General features: G+C 43.3%; 1 protein-coding gene across 1 annotated transcript in view; it reads left to right on the top strand.

The window, feature by feature from the left end:
- The window catches only part of MMS22L (MMS22 like, DNA repair protein), a gene marked incomplete at its 5' end in the record, with an annotated part of 122,391 nt that overhangs the window by 86,865 nt on the left and 11,726 nt on the right, over window positions 1-23,800 (top strand). Inside the window, 3 exons of the mRNA XM_056856771.1 lie at window positions 6,415-6,557; window positions 6,726-6,885; window positions 8,584-8,753. Of these exons, the coding sequence (XP_056712749.1) occupies window positions 6,415-6,557; window positions 6,726-6,885; window positions 8,584-8,753 (473 nt within the window). The remainder of the gene's footprint in view (window positions 1-6,414; window positions 6,558-6,725; window positions 6,886-8,583; window positions 8,754-23,800) is intronic.

Raw genomic sequence — 23,800 nt, 5'->3', positions numbered from 1 at the left:
AATCTTGGTCAAGCATCCCAAGCTATTAATCAGAAGTTGGATGTGGTCACTGGAGACTTGAAAGAAGTAAAAACTCAAATGATTGTTATGAAGACAGATATGCAAGCGATGGATGTATCAATTAAGAAAGTGATGGATGAGCACAAGGACACAAAGAAAAAATTAACAAGCCAAGAAAAACAGATTGAAACAATACAAGCGGATCAGATGGCGGCAAAAAATCAAATGGCAATGATGGAGATGAGAGTGAAAGAGACCAACCTTCGTATACGCAATTTTCCAGATATGATGGGAGATAATAAAGAATCTGCAATACCAAATTTGGCCTACTTATTTCAGATAGATGAACAAGAATTAAAACAAGCCATTAATAGAATATACAGGATACCACTACCTGCTAGAATGAGAAGATCTAAGCCAAGAGATTTGATGATAGTGTTCTATGACACCAGAGTTAAAGACAAGATTATGAAGATTCATTATGAAAATCCAGTGTCAGCAGGAGACTCCTCTCTTATACTACTGAAGGATATTCCAAGGCATCTACTTTCACAGAGGAATAACTACAAAGACTTTGTGTCTATACTGAAAGCTAATGGCATCAAATATCGTTGGATTATGCCACAAGGTTTGGCTTTCACCTATAAGGAAGTGAAAACGACAATTCTATCCCAAGCAGATGTGGGGAAATTTTTGAGAAAATATAAAATGGACCTTAAAGAATTACCTGGAGAGAAGGAGGAAGAAGAAGAGGAAGAAGAAGAGGTACAGGGTGCAGAAGGTGGTACTAAACTATAGACTTTTTATTTTGCTAAAAAATACTACATTATGGCAAAAGCAATTTCTTGGAATGTAAATGGACTGAATGAGAAAACTAAAAGGGCCAGAATCTTCAAATATCTACAGAAATATAAATACTCCCTAATTTGCTTACAAGAAACCCATATAGCTTCAAAGCATAAAAAATACTTGGAGAAACAGATGCTTGGACAAGCATTTATTGCTTCTGCTAAAACTAAAACAAAGGGAGTGGTAATCTATGCCCACCCCAGTCTCTGTCCAGAACTAGTATATAAAGACAATGAAGGAAGAATTGTAATTATCAGAACTAAAATATTGGGACAAAGGACAATAGTGGTTGGAATCTATGCACCCAATGAAGGGAAAAAATCCTTCTATGAAAAATTACATGACCTGATAACCCAGTACACACAAGACCAAATTTTATTGATGGGCGACTTCAATGGAATTATTCTCCCATCCCTGGACAAAAAATCAAAAGCAAAAGATATCAATGATGGATGCTTGCCTAAAACTTTCTTTGCCATGGCTTCAGAATTAGAATTACAAGACATTTGGAGAACAATGAATACAACAGCTAAAGAATACACCTTTTATTCAGCAAGACACGATTCACACTCCAGAATCGATATGATATGGGCCAGTAAATCAATTTTCACGCAACTACGTAAAATTCATATTTTACCTAGAACTTTTTCTGATCACAATCCTGTTACCTTTGATTGGAACAATAAACAAGCATTTAGATGGCGAATGAACGATAAACTTTTAAAAGACAACAAGATACAAAAGGAATTACAGGTTTTAATGAAAGACTTTTTTGAAATTAACCTTAATGGGGAAACTTCTTTAAATACAGTCTGGGACACATTCAAATCTGTTCTGAGAGGTTTTATGATACAGAAACACTCGGCCTGGAAGAAGACTCAATTGCAATTTACAAACAACATACTTTGGAATTTACAAAATTTGGAGCAGAAATTGGTAATGGTAACACAGGAAGAGGAGAGAAGAGAAATTCAAATACAGATTTCTGCATCTAAACACCAATTAAATTTGGTAATAATGGAGGAAATGAATAAAAATCTGAAACTTGCTAAACAAAAGTATTTTGAATATGCAAATAAACCAGGAAATTTTTTAGCAACACAACTGAAGGACTCATTTCAAAAGAAGATTATAACAAAAATCCAAACTGCTAAAGGACCAGTTTATACAACTTCAGAAATTCAGAAAGAATTTGTTTCATTTTACTCTAAGTTATATCAGAAAGAAAATACTCCAAAACAGAAAATAGATAAATTTCTAAACTCAATACAGATGAAAGCTTTGTCAATGACCCAGAGAGAATGTATTGAAGCTCCAGTAACAAGGGAAGAAATACAAGAAGCAATACTGAGACAAAAAACGGATAAAACACCTGGACCAGATGGAATTACTGCACTATTTTATAGAACTTTTAGTGACAATTTAGTTGGATTTTTTGGTTCACTTTACAATGCAATTTTGGACGAGGGAACATCCCCGGAGACTTGGTCACACGCATTTATATCACTGATACCCAAAGAAGGAAGAGATCCAGAAAAAACATCTAATTACAGACCTATATCGCTCTTAAATGTGGATTACAAAATTTTTGCTTCGGTTTTGGCATGTAGGATAAAGCAATTTATTAAGGATCTTATACATGAGGACCAAGCAGGTTTTATACCAGGAAGGCAAATAAAAGACAATGTAAGAATTTTACTAGATTCACTGGAATATTATGACCATAATATTCAACAAACTGCGGCTTTTGTATTTTTGGATGCAGAAAAAGCCTTTGATATGGTCTCTTGGAACTTTTTGAAACGGATTTTGGATAAATTGAATTTTGGAGATCGTTTTCAGAAAGGTATATCGGCTATTTATACCTCCCAACAAGCTAAAATTTTGGTTAATGAATCAATGTCAGATAACTGCCAAATCACGAAAGGGACTAGACAGGGATGTCCCTTGTCTCCACTTTTATTTTTGTTGGTGTTGGAACCGCTATGTGTGAAACTAAGAAGTATGGAGGACATCCGCGGGCTAAGAATTAAAAAACATGAATTTAAGTTGAGAGCATTCGCGGATGACCTACTGCTAATTTTGGAAAACCCAACACAGTCAATGAATATACTTCAGGAGACTTTGGATGATTTTGGAAAAGTATCAGGCTTTAAAGTGAATCAAGAAAAAACAAAGATAATATTTAAAAATTTATCGGAAATACAACAACAGGAATTTATATCATATACTGGCTGGGAGAAAGCTAACAAAGTTAAATACCTGGGAATTTGGATCACTGCAAAGAATAAAGATCTGTTAACCAACAATTACCTCAAGTTATGGGGTAAGATTAAAACTGATATGATTATATGGTCAAACAAAAAATTGTCATTAATGGGACGTATCTCAACGATCCAAATGAATGTCTTACCGAGGATGCTCTTCTTATTCCAAAATTTACCAATAATATCACAAACAAAATATTTTGAAACTTGGAGGAAAGACATTTCAAACTTCATCTGGCAAGGAAAAAAACCAAGGACTGCTTATAAATACTTGGTGGATCTAAAAACTAGAGGAGGTTTAGCACTGCCTAACTTTCAACTCTATGCTGAAGCGGTAGCTTTAGTATGGCTAAAAGACTGGATGAATTTGTCAAATGTACGTTTGCTAGACTTGGAAGGTTATAATAACTTAAGTGGATGGCATGGTTATTTGTGGTATGATAAAATTAAATTACAAGCAACATTCCGTAATCATATAATCAGGTCCTCTCTACTTCGTATTTGGATGAGATATAAACACATTTTGGAACCAGAAACACCGATGTGGATATCGCCCCAAGAAATGCTAACTTTGCGCCCACTTAGACCAGACAAATTTATTACTTATCAAGATCTAACTAATTGGGAAGGAAAGAAATGCTCACTAAAAGACTTTCAACTGCTTAAGGATGATTTACAATGGCTTCAATATTACCAAATCAAATCAGTTTTTGTACAAGATGCAAAAAAAGGTTTCTCTAAAGAAAAATCTCCTTTTCAAAGGATTCTACTAGACAATAATACAAAGCTGATTTCTAAAATGTATAATCTCCTTTTAACAATATACTGTGAGCAGGACACGATTAAACCAACTATGATCGACTGGGCTCAAAATGTGGGACATGATATTGTTTTAAATAAATGGGAAAGATTATGGTCTAAAGATTTAAAAGGAATAAAAGCACAGTCAGTGCGAGAAAACATCTATAAAATGATGTATAGATGGTATCTAACACCCAAGAAAATTGCAAAGATTTATAAAACGATGTCCCCTACTTGTTGGAAATGTAACAAAGAAATTGGTTCCTTTTATCACATGTGGTGGACCTGTGACAAAGCCAAAGACTTCTGGGACATGATTTATAACGAACTGAGATTAATACTACAAAAGAATATATCCAAAACACCAGAAATGATGTTATTGAGTATGATTCCAGACGACTTAGCAACACAAAGAACCTTTTTGATATATGCCACAACAGCTGCGAGACTGCTTTATGCAGCGAAATGGAAAGGGCTAGAAACTCCAGAGAAAAAAGACTGGATTGTTAAAATGTTTGAAGTGGCAGAAATGGCAAAACTCACAGCTATTCTAAATGAAGAAAATGACGTTCGGTTTTTGGGGGAATGGGGGGCGTGGATGCATTATTGTGAATATGAGTTAAAATTGGGAAGAATGGAAGAATATTTTCTAATCTGATCCAGAGGATTATTTTTGATTTTTTTTATATTGAATAAGCATAATTATATTTACTAACAGATTATGGTTTTTTATATATGGTATTGATATTTTATCAAGATTAGATTACCTATGACGGGAGGAACTTTTTATTAAGAGGCAGATAGAGGTGATGGGGAAGTCAAAAAATTTTCCATTTCTTTTTTTCTTTTTTCTTTTCTCTTTTTTATTATATGATATGGAATTATAACAACTTTAGGTTAGAATTGAAATTCGATATTGTTATAGATGTTGTTTAATGCAATGGAAAATTTCTATCATAAAACCCAATAAAATTTATATTAAAAAAAAAAAAAGAAGCTAAGCTGGGTCAGCCCTGGTTAGTATTTGGATGGGAGACCACCAAGGAATACCAGGGTTGCTGTGCAGAGGAAGGCACTGGCAAACCACCTCCGTTAGTCTCTTGCCATGAAAACCCCAAAAGGGGTTGCCATAAGTCGCCTGCGACTTGACGGCACTTTACACACACACACATCTGAAATTACTGATGCCAGATGCCACCTAGGGTCTGTCCATACGGTGAAGGCTGGAGTGGAGCCTGCACCGGTCAAACTATACAACACACTACCTCTTTTCCAACTTGCCTGCTCACTATAAATTTTGGGGTTTCAAACGGCATTTATAAACCCTGACCTTTATAGTGGGCGGGCAGGAAGAGGGAGAAGGAACGAGCCGCAGTCACATGAGCCAGGCAGGTAGGTGTCAGGCTTCAGCAAATACACAGCTTTTCAGGCAATAGACCTTCAATCCAGGCAGAGCAGCGATTCAAAGATTTATTTCAGAAGTCAGTGATTTCAGTAAGAGACACGCAAGGTTGGAATACATGACAGGGGGAGTGTGGATACATTTATAGGGCTGATACAATAGGGTTACAGGAACAAAGAGACAATGTAGTCGTTTCCTGCTGGTAACGACTTAAGTAAAACTGAAACAGAAACAATCAGTGGAGGAGATGGCCGAGCTCTCGGCTTTGTGCGTGGGACCCGATATCAGATCGAAGATTTACACGAGCGGGTCCCAATACAATTGTAAATCTCTGGCCTGAGTTAGTGTGCAAAACCGGGGGGGGGGGAGGAGTGCACGGAGAACTCCATTTTGTTTGCGGGGAAACCATCTTGTTTGAGGATGGAGCTGTCAAAAGCCCTATCTGACAGTAGGTGGGGAAGAGAGGGAAGCCTCGGCCCTACAGTATCAGCCAGGCAACTGTTGGCAGCAGTGCTGCAGATGGCTGGGCTAGCTAGTGTGTGGTCGGCCCTGTGGGGGTGGGGGGAGAAGGGATTCTCCCTTCAAATCTCACGGGGTCCCCCCCACAGTCTTGTTCAATCCCTAATGTTGATTATAGTCCTTGCACTTTCCCTACAATTAAGAGTTGTAAGATTGGAGAAAATCCACACTTCGACTATCCTAGTTGTGAAAGTAAAGGTGGAGAAAACATGTTACAAGGATGGCTAGAGACCACACTGAGTAATTTTTGTGTATCCGCTCCAACAGTAACATTGAAATAGCTGGTTTGCATAAGTCCATTAAGAGAACAGCAGCAGCAGTACAGGTGTGTGCTGGTTAATGTATTCAATTATGAAAGGCTGAAAATAGTTGCCCAGGAGCAAAGGAGATGTGTTACATGATAGATCTTAGGAGATTTTTTATAAATGGGAAATAAAAAACATAGCTTCTGAGAGTCTTTGCTACTTTTCTGTGCATTTTTAAACAATTCTACAATTGGGAGGATTCTTCATACTCTGGGGAAAAGCTTGCTATTAACCCATACCAATAACTGCTACATTCTCTTGATATAAATAGATAAAATATATATGGAACAACTGACTGAACTCACAAGATTGATACTTAAACTCCCAGAAGTTGGAGATATTTTCTCAAAGGCTCATGTTGATGAGTCAGTCTACAAACAAGATCCAAAGAATGCCGTTTTTCATTTTATTAAGGTACAACTCTTTTAAAATATAAACGTAAAGGGACTCTTAAAAAGTAATTATTTTTGGCAATCTAAAGGGAAGACCCCTTTCATTGCCATATTAAAGTGTAATGTTAATTAAGACTTTTGCCACCTTCTCCAACCCCACTCCTTTTACCACCTCTTTTAATTCTTTCAGGCTGTTGGTAAATATTATGGTGGGCTTCAAACACTAGATGAAAAATCTTCTATGGTAACAAAGGCACTAGAATATCTGGGTGATGTATTAAAATATATAAAACCCTACTTGATGAAAAAAGGGCCTGCTGAAGGACTTCATCTCAACTACAGTATTATGGGTAATTATGGCTAATGTTCATCTTGTTTTAGCAAATCTGTGTACCAAATCAATACTACTTGTATAGAGGTACTTAAAAACTTGCTGGTTCTGACTCACATTCAATACTGACTGCATTTTACCTTACTTTTCAGCCAAATGTTGACTCCCAAAGCCACTTATAGCAATACAAGATACAGATGTACAGCCCATTCCTGAAGGGTGGGTGTAGATCCGAAGAGGAATTTAAAATCTTTAAAAGTAAAAAGGATGAAAATGCCCCATTGCCTTCAATGGGGCTGCTCCACTAAAAAAGGTGATGCAGCAACACCACTGCGAAAGGGGTTAGGAAGCTGCCTAAAGGCAGTTCTGCCCCCGGGAATGCCCCCCCACACCAGCGCAGGCTTTCCCTTATGGGCATTTCCTACCAGTGTGGCTGCGTTGGCGGCGGGGGCTGATGCAGCTCCCTGGCACCGGCGTTTTTGTGCCTACTGGACAGTGTAAGTGCCGTTATCCTAGGATAAATGGACACTTACGCCAGCGCAGGGTCACACCAGCTCCTAAGGAGCTTTGCCTTCCCCTTTCAGGAATGCAGCCCTGAAAAGAAAATAATAAAAGGACCCCAGAGGAGCCATTCTCAGTGAGGTCAAAGTCCAGGTGTAATGGAGGGGTTTATCTCATTGTTCTTTTTCCTCTGGCCTTGGGAATAGTTATTGGTAACCCTTGGGGAGGGGGTTCTCAGCTGGTAATGTGAATGAGCTTTTGAGATGGGGCATTTTGTTACTGTATTCCACTAGTCTTATTCCATAAAATGTAACTATAATTCCTCTTGACCTGTAAAATTTAGTGGTATAAAATTGCTTTAATTTTAATTTAGAACAAATATAATAAGAGCCCAGATTGGTTTGGGCCAAAGGAAGCAAATCAATCTGTTTTCATCTTTCAGATGGGGTCCTTTTACATTGCTGGGTAATAGTGTCTTTAGGTTACGAAATAGCTTAGAGTAATGGTAAGGACCATTGGACCACAGTAGCTGGGGGTCAAATAGAGTAGTTTTACTCTCATGGAATATGTGAAGAAAACAAAGGAGACAGCACTTCTGGGAGTTATTGCTAAGTGCATGGTCTCTTTATGTGTTACTTGTTTTTCCACTCCACAATAATTTAGTTTGTATGAAATATGGGCCTTTTTCAAAACAAAAATTGAGGACTGCAACAGAAAAGGCCTAGCACAAGTGGGAAAATGACAGAGAATCAAAGCCGCTGTAGATACCCGGAGAGAAACATCCTTGATTCCAATTGCATATGCTTGGCCCAGTAGATGCTTATGAAACCAAGAATGTTTTTGGGATTGCTTGAAAAATTTATGGACAGGCAGGATAGTCTAGAAGTTAAAGCTTGAATTGGGGGAACATTATGTGTCATATCTTGCCGTATATATCGTAGTTCAAGCATCTAGCTGGCATGATTATCATTGAACAATGAAATTATTCTTTTTGAAAAACTGCATTCCTAGAACTGAAATGTCAGTTATCTGTTGAGACATCGTTCTCATTTTGCTCTACTATCTCCAAGTTGACTAAGCAGGCTATGTGAAAATGAGACAACTTGGTTGCTATAGCTACCGGTGAATGCCACCTAAAAGAATGCCTGTTTATATTCCGTCCTTCCTTTCCTCCTGCAATTTTATCTTTTGGGGTCTCTTTAATTTTATTCAATAGGATGCCTTGTGAAGTCCTGGGCACCCATACTGGCTACTTCCAAAGCACAACCGCTCTTGTTCCGCATAATAGATTGCTTGCTTTTGCCACATGCGGTGTTACAGCAAGACAAAGGGCTGCCTGCAGCGATGTTGTCTGCCATTCGGGAGAATCTTCCTTGTTTTCTTCAGGTGTGTGTGTGTGTATATATATGTGTGTATATATATATATAGAGAGAGAGAGAGAGAACGAACCAACCAAGTGGCCCTTTGGAGAACTAACACCTGACAGTGGAGTTTTACATATTTATTTTTGAGCTTAAATGTCCCAGTGATTGACCACAGCTTCATGGATTTCAGTTGTTGTTCAAACATATCTGTCCTTCAGGCATTTTACAGTATAAGGTCCTGAGGTCCTCAAGCAACTTGCTGCCTGGTATTCCTTACTGATATGAAAGGGCTGACATCTAATTAAATGTTGCTGGGACTTTGCTTAAGGGAATTACTGAGATCAAACAAAAGTATTTTCTTCACATAGGGAGAATGAGAGAATAACACAATTGTAGTACAAAAAACAGAAATATATGTTGAATAAATATTTTCCCCATTTTTACTTAGAGAGAGTTATAATTTTGCAGATGTAGTAGAAGTTGAAGATATAATAGTTCGGTATTATTTTTAAACATGAGGTTTTCTTTTGCTCCTTTCTTTAAAATGTGGAGGCTTCAACTAAGGAATCTGGTTAGGTATATAGCTTGTGTTTGCAGGCTTGATATAGCTACAGGGTAGCAATTAAATCCAGAGGTTGTGGTGACCTTGGAAATAGCTCTGTGATGGATGGCGTGTCATAATAAGATTAATATGAATATGCCATTATTTACACATACAGTTGTTGGGTAATCTGTAAGATGTTTTTAAAAGTTAGCTGTCTACGTTGGAAATACTAGAAAGCTGAAAACATTATCCCCCTCCCCCACAAAAAAGGTCTGTCATGGTAGCTCCTATGCATGCACCAGCATCGAATATAGTTAGATACCCTGGCTTGAAGAACCTGTTGCAACATTTGAAAAGGACGTGTCTACTTTTATTCCCTCCAGGAAATGCTTCCACCATCAAAAAAGTTGCTTCTCTCTATCAGGAAGACTATAAATTTAAATTTTGAAAATCCTAACTTGTGTGTACTGTTTTTAGGAGCAACAAAACAAAATACTGGTTTGGGATAGACACAGCAGTGTGAAGAGAAAGAGGAATAAGTCTCATATGAACTAAGGCTAGTACATCTAATTCAACTTGGCCCCATCTGTCAATACTTAAATCCAGAGATTGCAGCCACAGGCAGACAAGAGAGATCTTTCTACAAATGTTAGAAAAGCCCAAGGTTTGCAGAAAAATCTGAAATTAAAAACAAAAAAATGGAGTTAAAGCCCTCCAAAATGATGAGGCACCTTTAAGAAACAAATGTCTTCAGTGGCTGTTATGGAGGTTGCTAAGCAACCACAACAGTATTGCCAGACTTCAAGTCTTGGTTTCTCTCAATCAAAGGAAGGGGAAGGAGGCAGGGCCCTTTCCAGGCATGTTTGGCCTTGAGGGAAGACTCATCAGGGCCAGGCCTGGCAGCAACTACTGGGCAACTTGGCAACCATGCAACTTGCATGACTCACCCAGATCCAGCTGCTTGCTACTGGTCAACAGCAGCCACTCCACAAAAGACAATGTGGTATAGTGTTTCAGACTAGGATCTGGGAGACACAGGTTCGAATTACCACTCTGTCATGCAAGTTTATTGGAAGACTTTGGGCCAGTCAGACTCTCCTCCTAACCTCAGAGGGTTGTTATATGGATAAAATAACAGAGAGGAGAATGGTGTAAGCTGTTTTTGGGTCCCCATTATGGAGCAAATATGGGGTATAAATAAAGCAAATAATAAGTATAGCTGAAGATGGGGACAGATTAAAAAGTAGGGTACTTGGTGTGTGGGAAGGAGACAAGAAAACAGGGAAAGGTTGTAAAGAGGAGAGAAAGAGAAAGTAATATAGGTAAGTGTGAGAGATCCCCCTCTCTGAGTTTGCTTCTCCAAATCAGTTGCTCAGACGTTGATACAGAAACAATAGATTTATTGAAGCCTTCAGGAGATGAGACAGGCACAGGTAGAAAGTTGCAAGTGAGGGGCTATACGGGTTTACAGAATATATTGACTCCAGGGCACTGGGGCACTGGGGTTCACACTTATTGTTATGGGAAGTTACAAGCTTGGCATAATACAAAACATCAGACGGATCCCAGGAAGTCTGGTGCGGCTATCACACTTCCAAGGCCGCACCGGCCTGAGGGAGTACTGGCAGGAAGAACAGCGGGGGGGAAGATACATGGGCCATCAGGCCTGGCGCCTGAGACCAGAAGGTGTGAACTGCTTTTACGAGTTCACTGATAACACCGCAGGTGATGGAAAGCAGAGACACAAAGACAGAGACCCTCACATTCTGCCCCCCTTAAGGCCCCCCTCCGAGAGGACGAGGCTTATCGGGATAAGCGAGGTGGAATTCTCGGACCAAGCGAGGAGCTGCCATGTGGGGTGCGGCCACCCATTCGTCATGAGCGGAGCCAAGGTTTTTCCAGCGAACAAAGTAAAACAGTTTCCCTTTCTTCCATTTGGAATCTAAAACCTTGGATATTTCCAAATGGGTATCCCCTCCTACTACGGTAGGAATCTCATGAGCGGGAGGGGGGTGGAACTGGGGAGCTGCTACATAAGGTTTGAGGAGGCTTATATGGAAGACTGGATGAACTCCCTTGAGAGTCTTAGGGAGACTCAGTTCCACGGTAACCTCGTTGATTACTCTGGTAATGGGGAAAGGTCCTACATAACGGTCGCTCAGTTTTTTGCAGGGGCGAAGAGAGCGGAGGTTTTTGGTGGACAGATAGACTTGCTCCCCCACCTTGAGTTCCCATCCCGGAGACCGGTGTTTGTCTGCTTGTTCCTTGTACTTGCTTTTTGCCCTTTCCAGATTTTTGAGCAACCATGGCCAGGTGGATTTAACCACCTGAATCCACTCCTGAAGATCAGGGGTAGACTGGAGCTCTGGCGAGACGGGGGCAGAACCGAAAGGGCCAAAATCCGTCCCGTATATAACTTGGAAGGGACTAAAGCCGGTAGAGGAATGAGGCGCATTGTTGTACGCATATTCGGCAAATGGCAGCAGGTCGACCCAGTCGTCCTGGTGGAAATTTACATAGCAACGCAAATAACATTCTACTACCGCATTTACTCGTTCTGTTTGACCATCCGTTTGGGGGTGATAGGCGGAAGAAAGGCCCTGTTCCTCCACTCCCATTAACTTTAGGAAAGCCCGCCAGAATTTGGCAACAAACTGGACCCCCCGGTCGGAGAGGACCTTCCTCGGGATCGAGTGTAGCCTGAGGACGTGCGTGATGAACAGTTTAGCTAAGCCCTGGGCTGAAGGAAGACCTGCACATGGAACGAAATGAACCTGTTTGGAAAAGAGGTCTGTGATAACCCAGAGAACCGTTTTCCCCCGACTTGGAGGTAGGTCGGTGATAAAATCCATGGCGATGACTTCCCAGGGACGGGAGGGGTTCTCAAGCGGTTTGAGAAGCCCCGGGGGTTTTCCCATCCGTTTCTTGGCTGTGGCGCAGGTGGGGCAGCTGCGCACATACAACTCTACATCAGATCTCATACCGGGCCACCAGAATTGCCTTCGAACCAGGTGAAGCGTTTTTATGAAACCAAAATGACCCGCTAGCCTGGCCCCATGTACAAGTCCCAATACTTCTTTGCGAAGGGAAGATGGGACATATAGTTTCCCCCCTTGCACCCACCAAGTGTTGGTTCGTTCCAAGCCAGTGGGGAGGAGATGGTGCTCCTCCTCCTGTAAGGAGGCGTCCCGGAGTCGCTGTTGGAATGCTTCCGGGATACCTTTGAGCGTAGGGGGGGTCTCCGGTTGGCGGGCTTGGGATCGGGTGGTGACGGCCAAGCCAGGGACTTCCCCTCGCTGTTCGGGAGTGAACAGGGAGTCGACGGGGCGATCGAAATCGTTGCGATACTGGGGAAGTCGTGACAAAGCATCAGCTAGGGCATTTTCTTTGCCAGGGACATGTTTGAGGGTGAACCGGAATTTTGCAAAAAATTGGGCCCACCGAATTTGTTTGGCATTGAGTTTTCTAGCTCCCTTGAGAGCCTCAAGATTCTTGTGATCTGTGCACACTTCGAACGGCAGCTCGGCCCCCTCCAAGAAGTGTCTCCATATGGTAAGGGCATGTTTGACCGCTGCTGCCTCCTTCTCCCAAATGGCCCAGTTGATTTCGGACTGGGAAAACTTCTTGGAGAAGTAGGCGCATGGCCTCAACCGTCCCCCCTCATCCCTCTGCAATAGGGCCCCGCCCATGGCTACATCCGAGGCATCCACCTGCACCACGAAGGGCTTGGTGCAATCCGGGTGAGCCAAAACGGGTTCGGATGAAAAAAGTAGCTTTAAACGTTCAAAAGCTTGCTGGCACTGGGGAGACCATTGCAGACGGGCTGAGGGGAGTGCGGCGCTAGCCCCCCTGTCCTTGGTACGCAACAGGGCAGTGAGGGGAAGCGCAACTTGGGCAAAGTTGGGAATGAAATTCCGGTAAAAGTTGGCAAACCCCAAAAACTGTTGAAGTTGGCGGCGGGTAGTGGGGGTTTCCCAGTCCCGCACCGCCTGGACCTTGGCGGGGTCCATTTCCAACCCTTGGTGGGAAATCACATACCCCAGAAATGTAATAGAAGGTTGGTGGAATTCACACTTGAACACCTTAGCATACAGTTTGTGCTCCCGCAGCCGCTGGAGCACTTCTCGCACTAGGCGCACATGTTCTTCCATGGTCTCAGAGTAAATAAGAATGTCATCGAGAAATACCACCACCCCCCGAAACAGTAAATCATGCAAAACTTCATTAATTAATTGCATAAAGACACTCGGAGCCCCCGAAAGTCCGAACGGCATGACCAGGTACTCAAACATCCCAAAACAACTGGAAAAGGCCGTTTTGGGTTCGTCTCCTTCTTTGATGCGAATGCGGTGGTAGGCTTCTACCAAGTCCAGTTTGGTGAAGATTCGGCCCTCCTTTAATTGTGCTAGAAGGTCAGGAATAAGAGGGAGGGGGTAAGCATTAGACTGGGTGACTGCGTTCAGTCTGCGAAAGTCAATACACAGTCTTAAATCTCCCGTCTTTTTCTTTACAAAGAAAGCTGGGGCTGAATAAGGAGCCTTGGAGGGGCGTATGAAACCCCTCGCCAGATTGACATCCAGATAGTCTCGCAATACAGTCTTTTCACTAGGGCTCATGGGGTAAACCTTTCCCTTAGACAGTTTGCCTTCCCCTACAATCTCGATGGCACAGTCCGTTTCTCTGTGGGGAGGCAGTTCGTCGCACTCTCTAACATCGAAAACATCAGTAAACTGCGAGTACTCAGAGGGTAATTGAGGAGAGACTGGGGCGGGGGACCCTACCAGTGCGGCGGCTGGAGTTCTGAGTACCCGTTCCTTGTCATGCAACCCACAGGGGTTTTCGGGGAAGGAAAGCACCCGTTTAACCCAATCAATGGAGGGATTGTGTCCCCTTAACCAGTTCATCCCTAACACCACAGGGGTTACAATAGGGGCGATGGTGAAATACAACCGTTCCCAATGTTCCCCCACGGACATAATCACGGCTGCAGTTCTGTGGGTCACCGGGCCCCGTTTAAAGTCACTCCCGTCCATTTGGGAAAAACGGAGGGGTCCCGGAAGCCGCTTGCGCCGGACACCCAATTTCTTGGCAGTTTCTTCATTTATCATGGTGCGGGCACACCCCGAGTCGACCAACGCGGGGACCTCTAACGGGGGACCCCCTTTGGGTAGGGACAGATGAACACGCACAATTACATTGTCCTCTTGGGCGCTTACCATCGGTGGAGCTCCTTGCACAACGATAGGGACGGTCTGCTGCGGAGCCCCCTCTACAGCAGACCGACGGCGTTTTTTGCCGGCTGTTCCCACTCTTCCTCCTCGCTGGAAGAGGGGGACGGGGTGGTGGCTTCCGGGGAGCCGTCCGAATCAAAGACGGTATTTGTAATCCGGGACCCCGATGGGACCGTAGAGTCGGATGCCCCATCCTGGGGGCGCGCGTGGAGAGCGGAGGGTGCGCCGGAGCGCCGGCTCAGTGGTCCACTTCTGCGGCGAGGCTGGCTGTCGGCGGCCGGTTTCGTCGGCTCGGCCTGGGTTTGGCGGGGGGGGGTCGGACGGCCTAAGCGAGAGGGGCATTGCGATGCAAAGTGACCCTTTCCCCCGCAGATCAGGCAGACGCCGGCCTCGAACCGCTTGCGGCGTTCCGCGGCCGAGAGACCCCCGCCACCCCCTTGCCGGAGTTCCCGGCCACGGTCACCTCGGGGCCTGGGGTCTCGCCCAAGCCGTTGCTTGGACAAGTTCAGGAGTTGTTTGCGATTCTCGATGTCAGCAGCATGGCGAACCCAACCTTCCACATCCGGGGGGTTCCCTTGCATGAAGGCCCAATGTTGGAGGTCTGGGTTGAGACCCTCCCTGAAACATTGTACCAAGGTAGCTTCACTCCAGTCCAGAATTCGGCTAGCCAGTGACTGGAACTCACTTGCATACTGCGCCACCGACTTAGTCCCTTGGCGCAGTTGCATCAGGGAGGCTTTAGCCCGCTCACCCAGAGTCGGGTCCTCAAAACGGTTTCGGAGTGCTACCATGAACTCGTCCAGGGTTCGCAGCACCGGCGAGCGGAGTTCATACTGCAACACCATCCAGGCAGCCGCCTCCCCTTGCAGTAAGGAAGCCACGTACTGCACCCGGGACTCCTCAGAAACGAAGGTTCGGCCTTGTTCCCGCATAAAAATGTCTACTTGGACCATAAAAAAGGTCAACTGGTCTCCCGACCCGTCATACGTGACTTTCAGGTCCCGACGGGCCGGGGGGGCAGGGGTTGCGGGCGGAACTACCGGCGCCCCGTCTGGGGGAGCACCGGCTGGAGGTTGCAACTTCAGCGCATCTAGGGTCGTGGCCATCTCACCCATTACGCGTTGCATGATCTCCATCTGCTCCTGCATAGCCCGGCGGTCTTCCTGCCACTGCTTTCGTTCTTCCTCCATGAGGGCCTCTTTGCGGGCCGGGTCCCCTTCGAGTCCCGTGCTGGGGAAGGCCAACCGGCGATCCTTCGCCGCAGTCCGCGAGAGCGACCAGCCCTTGGGAGAGTCCAGCCAATAAGTAAGCCCCCGGGGACGTCCGTCCCGATCTTGGTCGGGTGCGCGACCCTTCGGTTCCTTTGGCTTGGCTCCCTCCTCCTTCGGGTCCGGCTTCTCCGGCTCGTCCGGTTCCTTGGGGGCATCGGGGTTAGGGGTGGTGTCCTCGTCGGCTGACATTCTGTCCAAAGCGGTACAGCTGCAGTCCGAGAGGCAAGGACTTGCAACTTAATGTGAGAGATCCCCCTCTCTGAGTTTGCTTCTCCAAATCAGTTGCTCAGACGTTGATACAGAAACAATAGATTTATTGAAGCCTTCAGGAGATGAGACAGGCACAGGTAGAAAGTTGCAAGTGAGGGGCTATACGGGTTTACAGAATATATTGACTCCAGGGCACTGGGGCACTGGGGTTCACACTTATTGTTATGGGAAGTTACAAGCTTGGCATAATACAAAACATCAGACGGATCCCAGGAAGTCTGGTGCGGCTATCACACTTCCAAGGCCGCACCGGCCTGAGGGAGTACTGGCAGGAAGAACAGCGGGGGGGAAGATACATGGGCCATCAGGCCTGGCGCCTGAGACCAGAAGGTGTGAACTGCTTTTACGAGTTCACTGATAACACCGCAGGTGATGGAAAGCAGAGACACAAAGACAGAGACCCTCACAGTAAGGGGATACAAGGCAAAGGGAAGTACCTCTCCACAAGCCCTTGATGTATCTGGGTCCAGTCTGGCTGGCACCGCTCAAGTGGGACTGGTTGCTGGGAAGGAAGCAGGAAAAGGGGTAGGCTTTTCAGGAAAGGGCTTTCAGGGAAGGGAAAGGGGAAGTAATGGAGGAAGAGAAAAATATGCTTTAAGAGTTCATATGGGCAAGTTAACTGGTTTGGCCTGGAGTGACCTGTCTTTTCTGAGGATAGTTGTATATACATACACACAGATGCACACACTTACCTTTAGGACATGGTGTTAGACAATGGGTTGTATCCAAAGGCATCCTTCTGTTTTCAGAATGACTCCTCCTCTGAATAGAACATTAGTCATGAGCAGTTCCTTTGGTCTGAACTCACTCCCTCTGTTCTGTTGAAAATTCTTTTGGAGTCTCTTCTTCCAAGGTCCTTCATCATATTTTTTCCCTTTTCTAGTACTAGTTTCAGCACCAGCTTGTAGACAAGCCAAACGTATCAGTATTTCTAGCTAAGCACTTTCACTTTCTAAAGTTATAGCTGCACTGTAACATCTAATTATACCCGCAGCAACTATGATGTTGCTTTTTAAAAAACAAAATGCTATTAAAATGGGCAATACTTTGCTTTTTGCATTCTATTAGAAATATAACTACAGTAAGGGCTAAGTTGTTTTTGCATTACAACATTGCACAGCTTGTAACAAGACAAGTGGAAAACATATTCTTCTCAGATCAACCATTGTCTCGGAACTACTTCCATTGAGTTTTAGAGAAATCTTAGATTGCTTCAAAAGTAGGCTGTGATTCCCAAATGGTTGGTCGTAGATGCTACATTGATGGGTTGAGGGGAGTGTTGGTGGGGAGGGTATCAGACAACACAAAACACAGGGATTTTGTGAGGTTTCATCTGAAACTCAGTCTCATGAGTCGATAATGAAGATAGGACCACAAGAAGAATTTGAAGGACTGCCCTCTGTCTGTCAGATATGAATCTTGTCAGCAAGGCTGCAGGTCTTTTTTGTGATTGTCACTGCCCCTTGCGCTACCCAAGGAACTTTTGCTTCCTCTTGGTAAGAATTACAAGACTGTTATTGCAGAAGGGCTTTGAGTTTTGCTTCTGATGTTGAGAAGTTTTAAGGCTGTGTGATGTGGTGGTTTAAATAATACCTAAGCCTTCAAAATATTTTATCTGTTAATGGAATATTTGTGACCTGTTCTTTCTTACATAATGGGTCTTGGTCTGCTAGTACTGTCCCTCCAGGGGGAGGTGATCTCTGCATAGGCTTGGTGAGTAGTAGATTCCTAGCAAGGTTAAATCCGAGAGAGAGAGGGAGACAGCTGTGGTGTCTGCATATATTATTTATTTATTTATTATAATATTTGTACCCCAATTTTCCATGTGGCTCAAGGCAGCATGCCAATAATCATTAAAATGTTACAGATTAAAACAAAATTTAAAAAAACCTAACTACTCCCACACACTTAAAAGGTGCCTGCTGATCATACTCCCTTAAAAGCCATAACAAGTAAACTTTGCAGCACCTCCTAAAGATCTCCAATTAGAAGGCTCGCCTATTCAGGGAGCCCATTCCTCAGTGTGGGAGCCATGATGGAGAAGGACCAGGCTCCAGCTGATGCCAGGCGGCAAGCCCTGCGTGGGGGAAATACCTTGCAAGTAGCAAGGAACCGCATGGGAGGAGATATGTTGGTCCCAAGCCATGAAGGGCATTAAAAGTCACAAACCAGCACCTTGAATTGAACTTGGAAACAAACCAGCAACTAATGTAGCTGTTTCAAAACGGGCAAGATGTGTTCCCATTGGCTAGTCCATGTCAACATTTTGGCAGCCACCTTCTGGACCAGCTGCAGTTTCTGGATAGTATTCAAGGGTGGCTCAGTGTAGAGCATATCACAGTAGCCTAAGTCCAACTGTGGGGTTTCACAAACATGGATCAGTGTGGCCAGGCTGGCTGAGTCTGAGAAGCAAGTGAGTTGGCAAACCACATGCAGGTGATAGAAGGCACTTCTGGCTGTGGTGCCGGCCTGCTTTTCAAACAGCAAGGTTAGGTTCATGAGCACCACCAAGATTTTAACCTTCTCTTCAAAAGCCAATTCCATCCAGGAGAAGTGAATCCAGTCGTCTGAAGTGTCAGTCTTTCTGACCAATATCTGTTTTTTTTAGTTCAGCTTTAGCTTGTTCTGCTTTAGCCACCTGACCACATTATCAAAGCGCCGGTTCAGAACCGTTTCATTATCTAAGCTTCCAGATGTGTCAGCGCTGGGCGTCATCTGCATATTGATAATGATGACACTCAACCCCAAAGCTCTGCACAGTCTCATTCACTGGCTCCGTGTATGTATATTAAAGAGCATGGGTGAGAGAATAGAAACCTGTTCCATTCCATGGGACAAATCCCACTCATAAAGCAGTATTAGTCATGAGTGGTATGTAGTAACATGGTCATTTCAGGCATATATGTTCATTACAGGCTATCAACTAATGGCATTTACAAGCAAGACCAATGCATTGCCTAAGCAGTTGCTTGGGATGCCAAATCAGCTGGGGGAGAAGAGGCAGTGGATGTTGTGTGCTACTGTTTTTGTCTCTGTGTCCCCAACTCTGACAAGTTGCCTTTTGGAGCCAGATAGCAATCGATAAGTAAGGATACTTTATATTTCACATAGTATATTAACACTGAACTCTAATTTGTGAGCATATTTGCTAATATGCTGAACATCCAAGTATATTAGCTCATCAAACAGTGCTTGGGAAAGCTCTTCCCTGATTTTTTTTCTCTCTGAAGTTCTCTGATTTTCAGAAGTATTGCTTGTTAATTTGATCCCCTTAATCAGGAAGCCTCTTTTCCTATGGGCTCTTATTACCCTGGCGGGTATGTGATTGTCAGTAGGAGGATGCGGGGTCCTCCACAGATACTGACAGCTGTATCACAGAAGAACAATCAGTTGAAATTCCCAGCATGTTTGCCTTGCCAATAGTCTAGGCAGGTGGGGAGTGCCGATCACAAATGTGAAAGGGTTGTGTGTGACCTCCTGAAGCAACAAATACAGGTATCTAGTCAGTAACCTACCAATTTAAGAACCTCGCCATTTTGCCTGGTTGAAAAGCACTGACAAAATCATTCAGGATCAGCATTACAAATTTAAAAATGGTGAAAGCCCTGTCCGATTAGATAACCCAATTTAAGAATCATAAGAACAGATTCCCTGTATCTCTCTAGGCAAAACTGTAGGGCAAAAGACAGAGGAAACAGTCTTAGATACTGCCCAAATAAGTACTCTATAGAAATTTTAAAATCAAAGACTTCACACAGCCTTCCAATTGCCCAAACAACAGCAGAGGAACAATTAAAAAATCCAGGCAGAACCTTATAGTCTGCTATATCCTTGCCCAATTAAGATTATAGCCCGTGTGTTCCACTAATAGTCACATTTCCCTAACTGACTTGCTTCCCTGCCAAATTCAGTTGTTTCCCCTACAGTTGTGATTCTTGGCCAGTTCACTACTGTTAATTTGGTCCCCTTAAGCGGGAGGCCTGTTTTCCTACAGGTTCTTATCACGCAACTGTCAGCAGGAAAATGCAGATTCTAAAATTTTACTGATATGAATTTACAGTTTATTGGGAAGCATTACTGCACAATACACTACAAAAGGAAATTGCAAACTGCAAACTGAATCAGATGCATGATACGGGAATACATATGAAAAAGCATTCATACAAACCCATCAGAAAGATGCAGATAACTACAGAAAATATAAGCAGATAAATGGGCAGTAAGCATGAGCAAGTAGAATAAAATTCTAAGCCGCTGGCTGCAAACGTAATGCATATTAGCCAATCTCAATGTTAAGCCATTAATTGTCACCCCCCCCCCAACCCCAAGATTTAGCATTCGTAGCTACCTCTCCAAGGATCCAGGACTGTGCCCTGTGGAACTCCACTGATGACTGCTAAGCAAACTTCATAGTCATGGGATAAGAGGACAAGTCCTCTTATGGATTGAGAGCTGGCTGAAAAATAGGAAGCAGAGAGTAGGAATCAGTGGTCAGTTCTCACAATGAAGTGATGTGAGTAGTGGGGTCCCGCAGAGATCTGTGCTGGAACCGGTGCTTTTCAACCTGCTCATCAATGACTTGGAATTGGGGGTGAACAGCGAGGTGGCCAAGTTTGCAGATGACACCAAATTATTTAGGGTGGTTAAAACAAAAGCGGACTGTGAAGAGCTCCAAAAGTATCTCTACAAACGGGAAGAATGGGCATTAAAATGGCAAATGAGATGCAATGTGAGCAAGAGTGAAGTGGTGCATATTGGGGCAAAAAATCCCACATTCACATATACACTGATGGGATCTGTGCTGTCAGCGACAGACCTAGAAAGGGATCTTGGAGTGGTAGTGGATCGCTCAATGAAGATGTCAACCCAGTGCGGCTACTCTGAAAAAGGCAAATTCCATGCTGGCCATAATTAGATGAGGAATAGAGAATAAAACTGCTGATATCATACTGCCCTTGTACAAATCTATGGTGAGACCACACTTGGAATACTAAAAAAGGATATTGCAGAGCTTCAGAAGATGCAGAAAAGAGCAACCAAAATGATCAGGGGACTAGAGCAACTGCCCTATGAGGAGCAGTTAAAATGCTTAGGGCTGTTTAGCTTGAAAAGAAGGTGAGACATGACAGAGGTCTATAAAATTATGCATGGTATGGAGAGAGAGGACAGGGAGAAGCTTTTTTCCCTCTCTCATAATACTACAACACAGGATCATATGCTGAAGCCCGAGGATGAGAGATTCAAAACAGATAAAAGGAAGTATTTCTTCACACAGTGCGTAGTTAAATTGTGGAACTCCCTGCCCCAGGTTGTGGTGATGGCTGCCAACTTGGAAGACTTTAGGGGGGGAGTAAACATGTTCATGGAGGAGAGGGCTATTCATGGCTACTACTAAAAATGGATACTAGTCATGAGGCTACTACTAAAAATGGATACTAGTCATGATGCATACCTGTTCTCTCCAGGATCAGAGGAGCATGCCTATTATATTAGGTGCTTTGGAACACAGGCAGGATTTGTCTTGCTTGATGGCTTCCTGGAGGCTCCTGGTTGGTCACTGTGTGAACAGACTGCTGGACTTGATGGACCTTGGTCTGATCCAGCATGGCCTTCCCTATGTTCTTATGATAACTGGTCTCCCACAGCATTCCTTTGAGGAATGATTTGAACCAGTTTCGCACAAATCCTGATGCCTCCTACTGCTTACAAGGTCCTCAACACAATGGTACGATCTAGTGCATCAAAATCTGCAGATAAGTCCAACAAGAGCAATAAGGAGGCCTGGCCTTTATCTACACTCAGATGGAGGTTGTCAATTAAAGCTAGCAGAGCTGTCTCTGTCCCGTAGCCCTGCCTGCAGCCAGACTGAAAAGAGTCTACAGCAGATGAGTTATCCAAGAAGACCTGGAGTTAGTCCACTACTGCTCTCTCAGTCACTCTGCCAAGAAAGAGTAGGTTAGAGACCGGGCAATAATTGGCCACATCATTTTCTCTTTAGGGATGGTTTTTAAAGTAGCAAAAGGATAACTGCCTCTTTGAGTGGCCAAGTGAAGTGCCCTGAGTTAGTGAGTCATTTGTAATAGACAATAAGGGTCATTCGGCACTGTACCATTGCAGTCTCAGCAGAAGTCACTATTACTAGTGACCAACTACACAGAGTCAAGGTCTGAAATCTATTTTGTTCTAAGGTAGAGGCTTTAACTGGGCTTATACAAGGCCAAAAATATACTGAATTAGCATTACAGGCAGTCCTCATATGTAGACTTGCTGTTAATGCTGCTGATATGTTTCTGGAGTTCTTAATTCCACAGTGTAATCAGTAAGCAAAACTCATACTTTGGATTTTTTTAAATATATGAACAGTTCTGGTATTGATTACTGAAGCTGCATTGAATTAAATATTTTAAATATCTGTTAAAGTACTCTTCTGCTGCTGTGTGGGCCTGCCAGGATATTTTTCCTTTGTTGCTGATGCTTGACCATTTTGCTAGTGTGAATTCCAAGTAACAGTCTTTGTCAATTCTCCAGTAATGACCCCTTATGACAGCAGACTCATGATTTACCTTCCTTCCTGTCAATCTTGGGAAGTGCACTCAAAGAAATCTGTTTATACAGATAGGAGGGGGGGAAATGCATAGAACAAACAAGAAGTCACGAACAGAAAACTGTCTTAGCTCTAGCACAAAAAAGAGCTTCATGTGATATTAAAAAAAAGCCCCAAAATGAATATTGAACAGATGCCAGGTGAATGTATTGAGCAGTGTCTGTAATGATATGCAATAAGCGTACTCATATAGTAGTTTTAGAGAGGACCATTTTTGCATCCAAAAACACAGCTGATTAAAGGAGTTTTGTGTCTGAATATTAACAACGAAGGGCTCTCACGTGTGGTTTCAAACACACAAAATATTGTGGCGCTTTGCAGCAGGTCTCCAGATTACTTGGATTTGAGGACTGCTTAAAAAATCTAGAAGATAAATATTAGAAAAATAATTCCTTTAATGTCAGAAGGCTAATTAGTAGAGCACTAATTCCGTTAATTGAGGCCATAGTTGTCTCTGAGGAATTACAGTCCCTAGGAAAGCTTGCTACATTCAATCTGCCTTTCTTTTCATGTGTGTGTGTGTGTGTGTTTTTTTTTTTTTGCTGCTTCTAGGAACTGTTTAGACCCAGCTTGTTTTGCTGTGTTATGTGTGCATTTCCCGTTATGCAGACAAAGAACTGCACAAATTGTCATTCAAGCCGGCTATTTTGTGTTCTGATCTGGCATGATAAGCATTTGTTCTTACAATTTCTAGGATCATTTTGAGGATCCTTTAAAAGGGTTGTGTCCTGTGTTTACCGTTTCAGGATTTAAAAAAGAAAATAAAACTAGCCATATCCCTCTTTGATGGGTCATTTAATTTTTATTTAGGCTGCGATGATGACCTCAACTTGTGCTCACCAATTGGGTCCAGCAAGCTTAAGCCTAACATACTTACAGTGAGGGAAAAAAGTATTTGATCCCCTGCTGAATTTGCCTGTTTGCCCTCTGACAAAGAAATGACCAGTCCATAATTTTAATGGTAGGTTTATTGTAGCTGTGAGAGACAGAATAACAACAGGAAACCCCCCAGAAACCCAGAAAACAAAAGTCAGAGATTGATGTGCATTATAATGAGTGAAATGAGTATTTGATCCCTTTGCAAAAGATGACTTAGTACTTGGTACTTGGTGGCAAAACCCTTGTTGGCAATTACAGAGGTCAGACGTT

The sequence above is a fragment of the Euleptes europaea genome, chromosome 10 (genome assembly GCF_029931775.1).
Source record: "Euleptes europaea isolate rEulEur1 chromosome 10, rEulEur1.hap1, whole genome shotgun sequence".
NCBI lineage: Eukaryota > Metazoa > Chordata > Lepidosauria > Squamata > Sphaerodactylidae > Euleptes > Euleptes europaea.
This window is presented reverse-complemented; position numbering and strand designations above follow the sequence as displayed.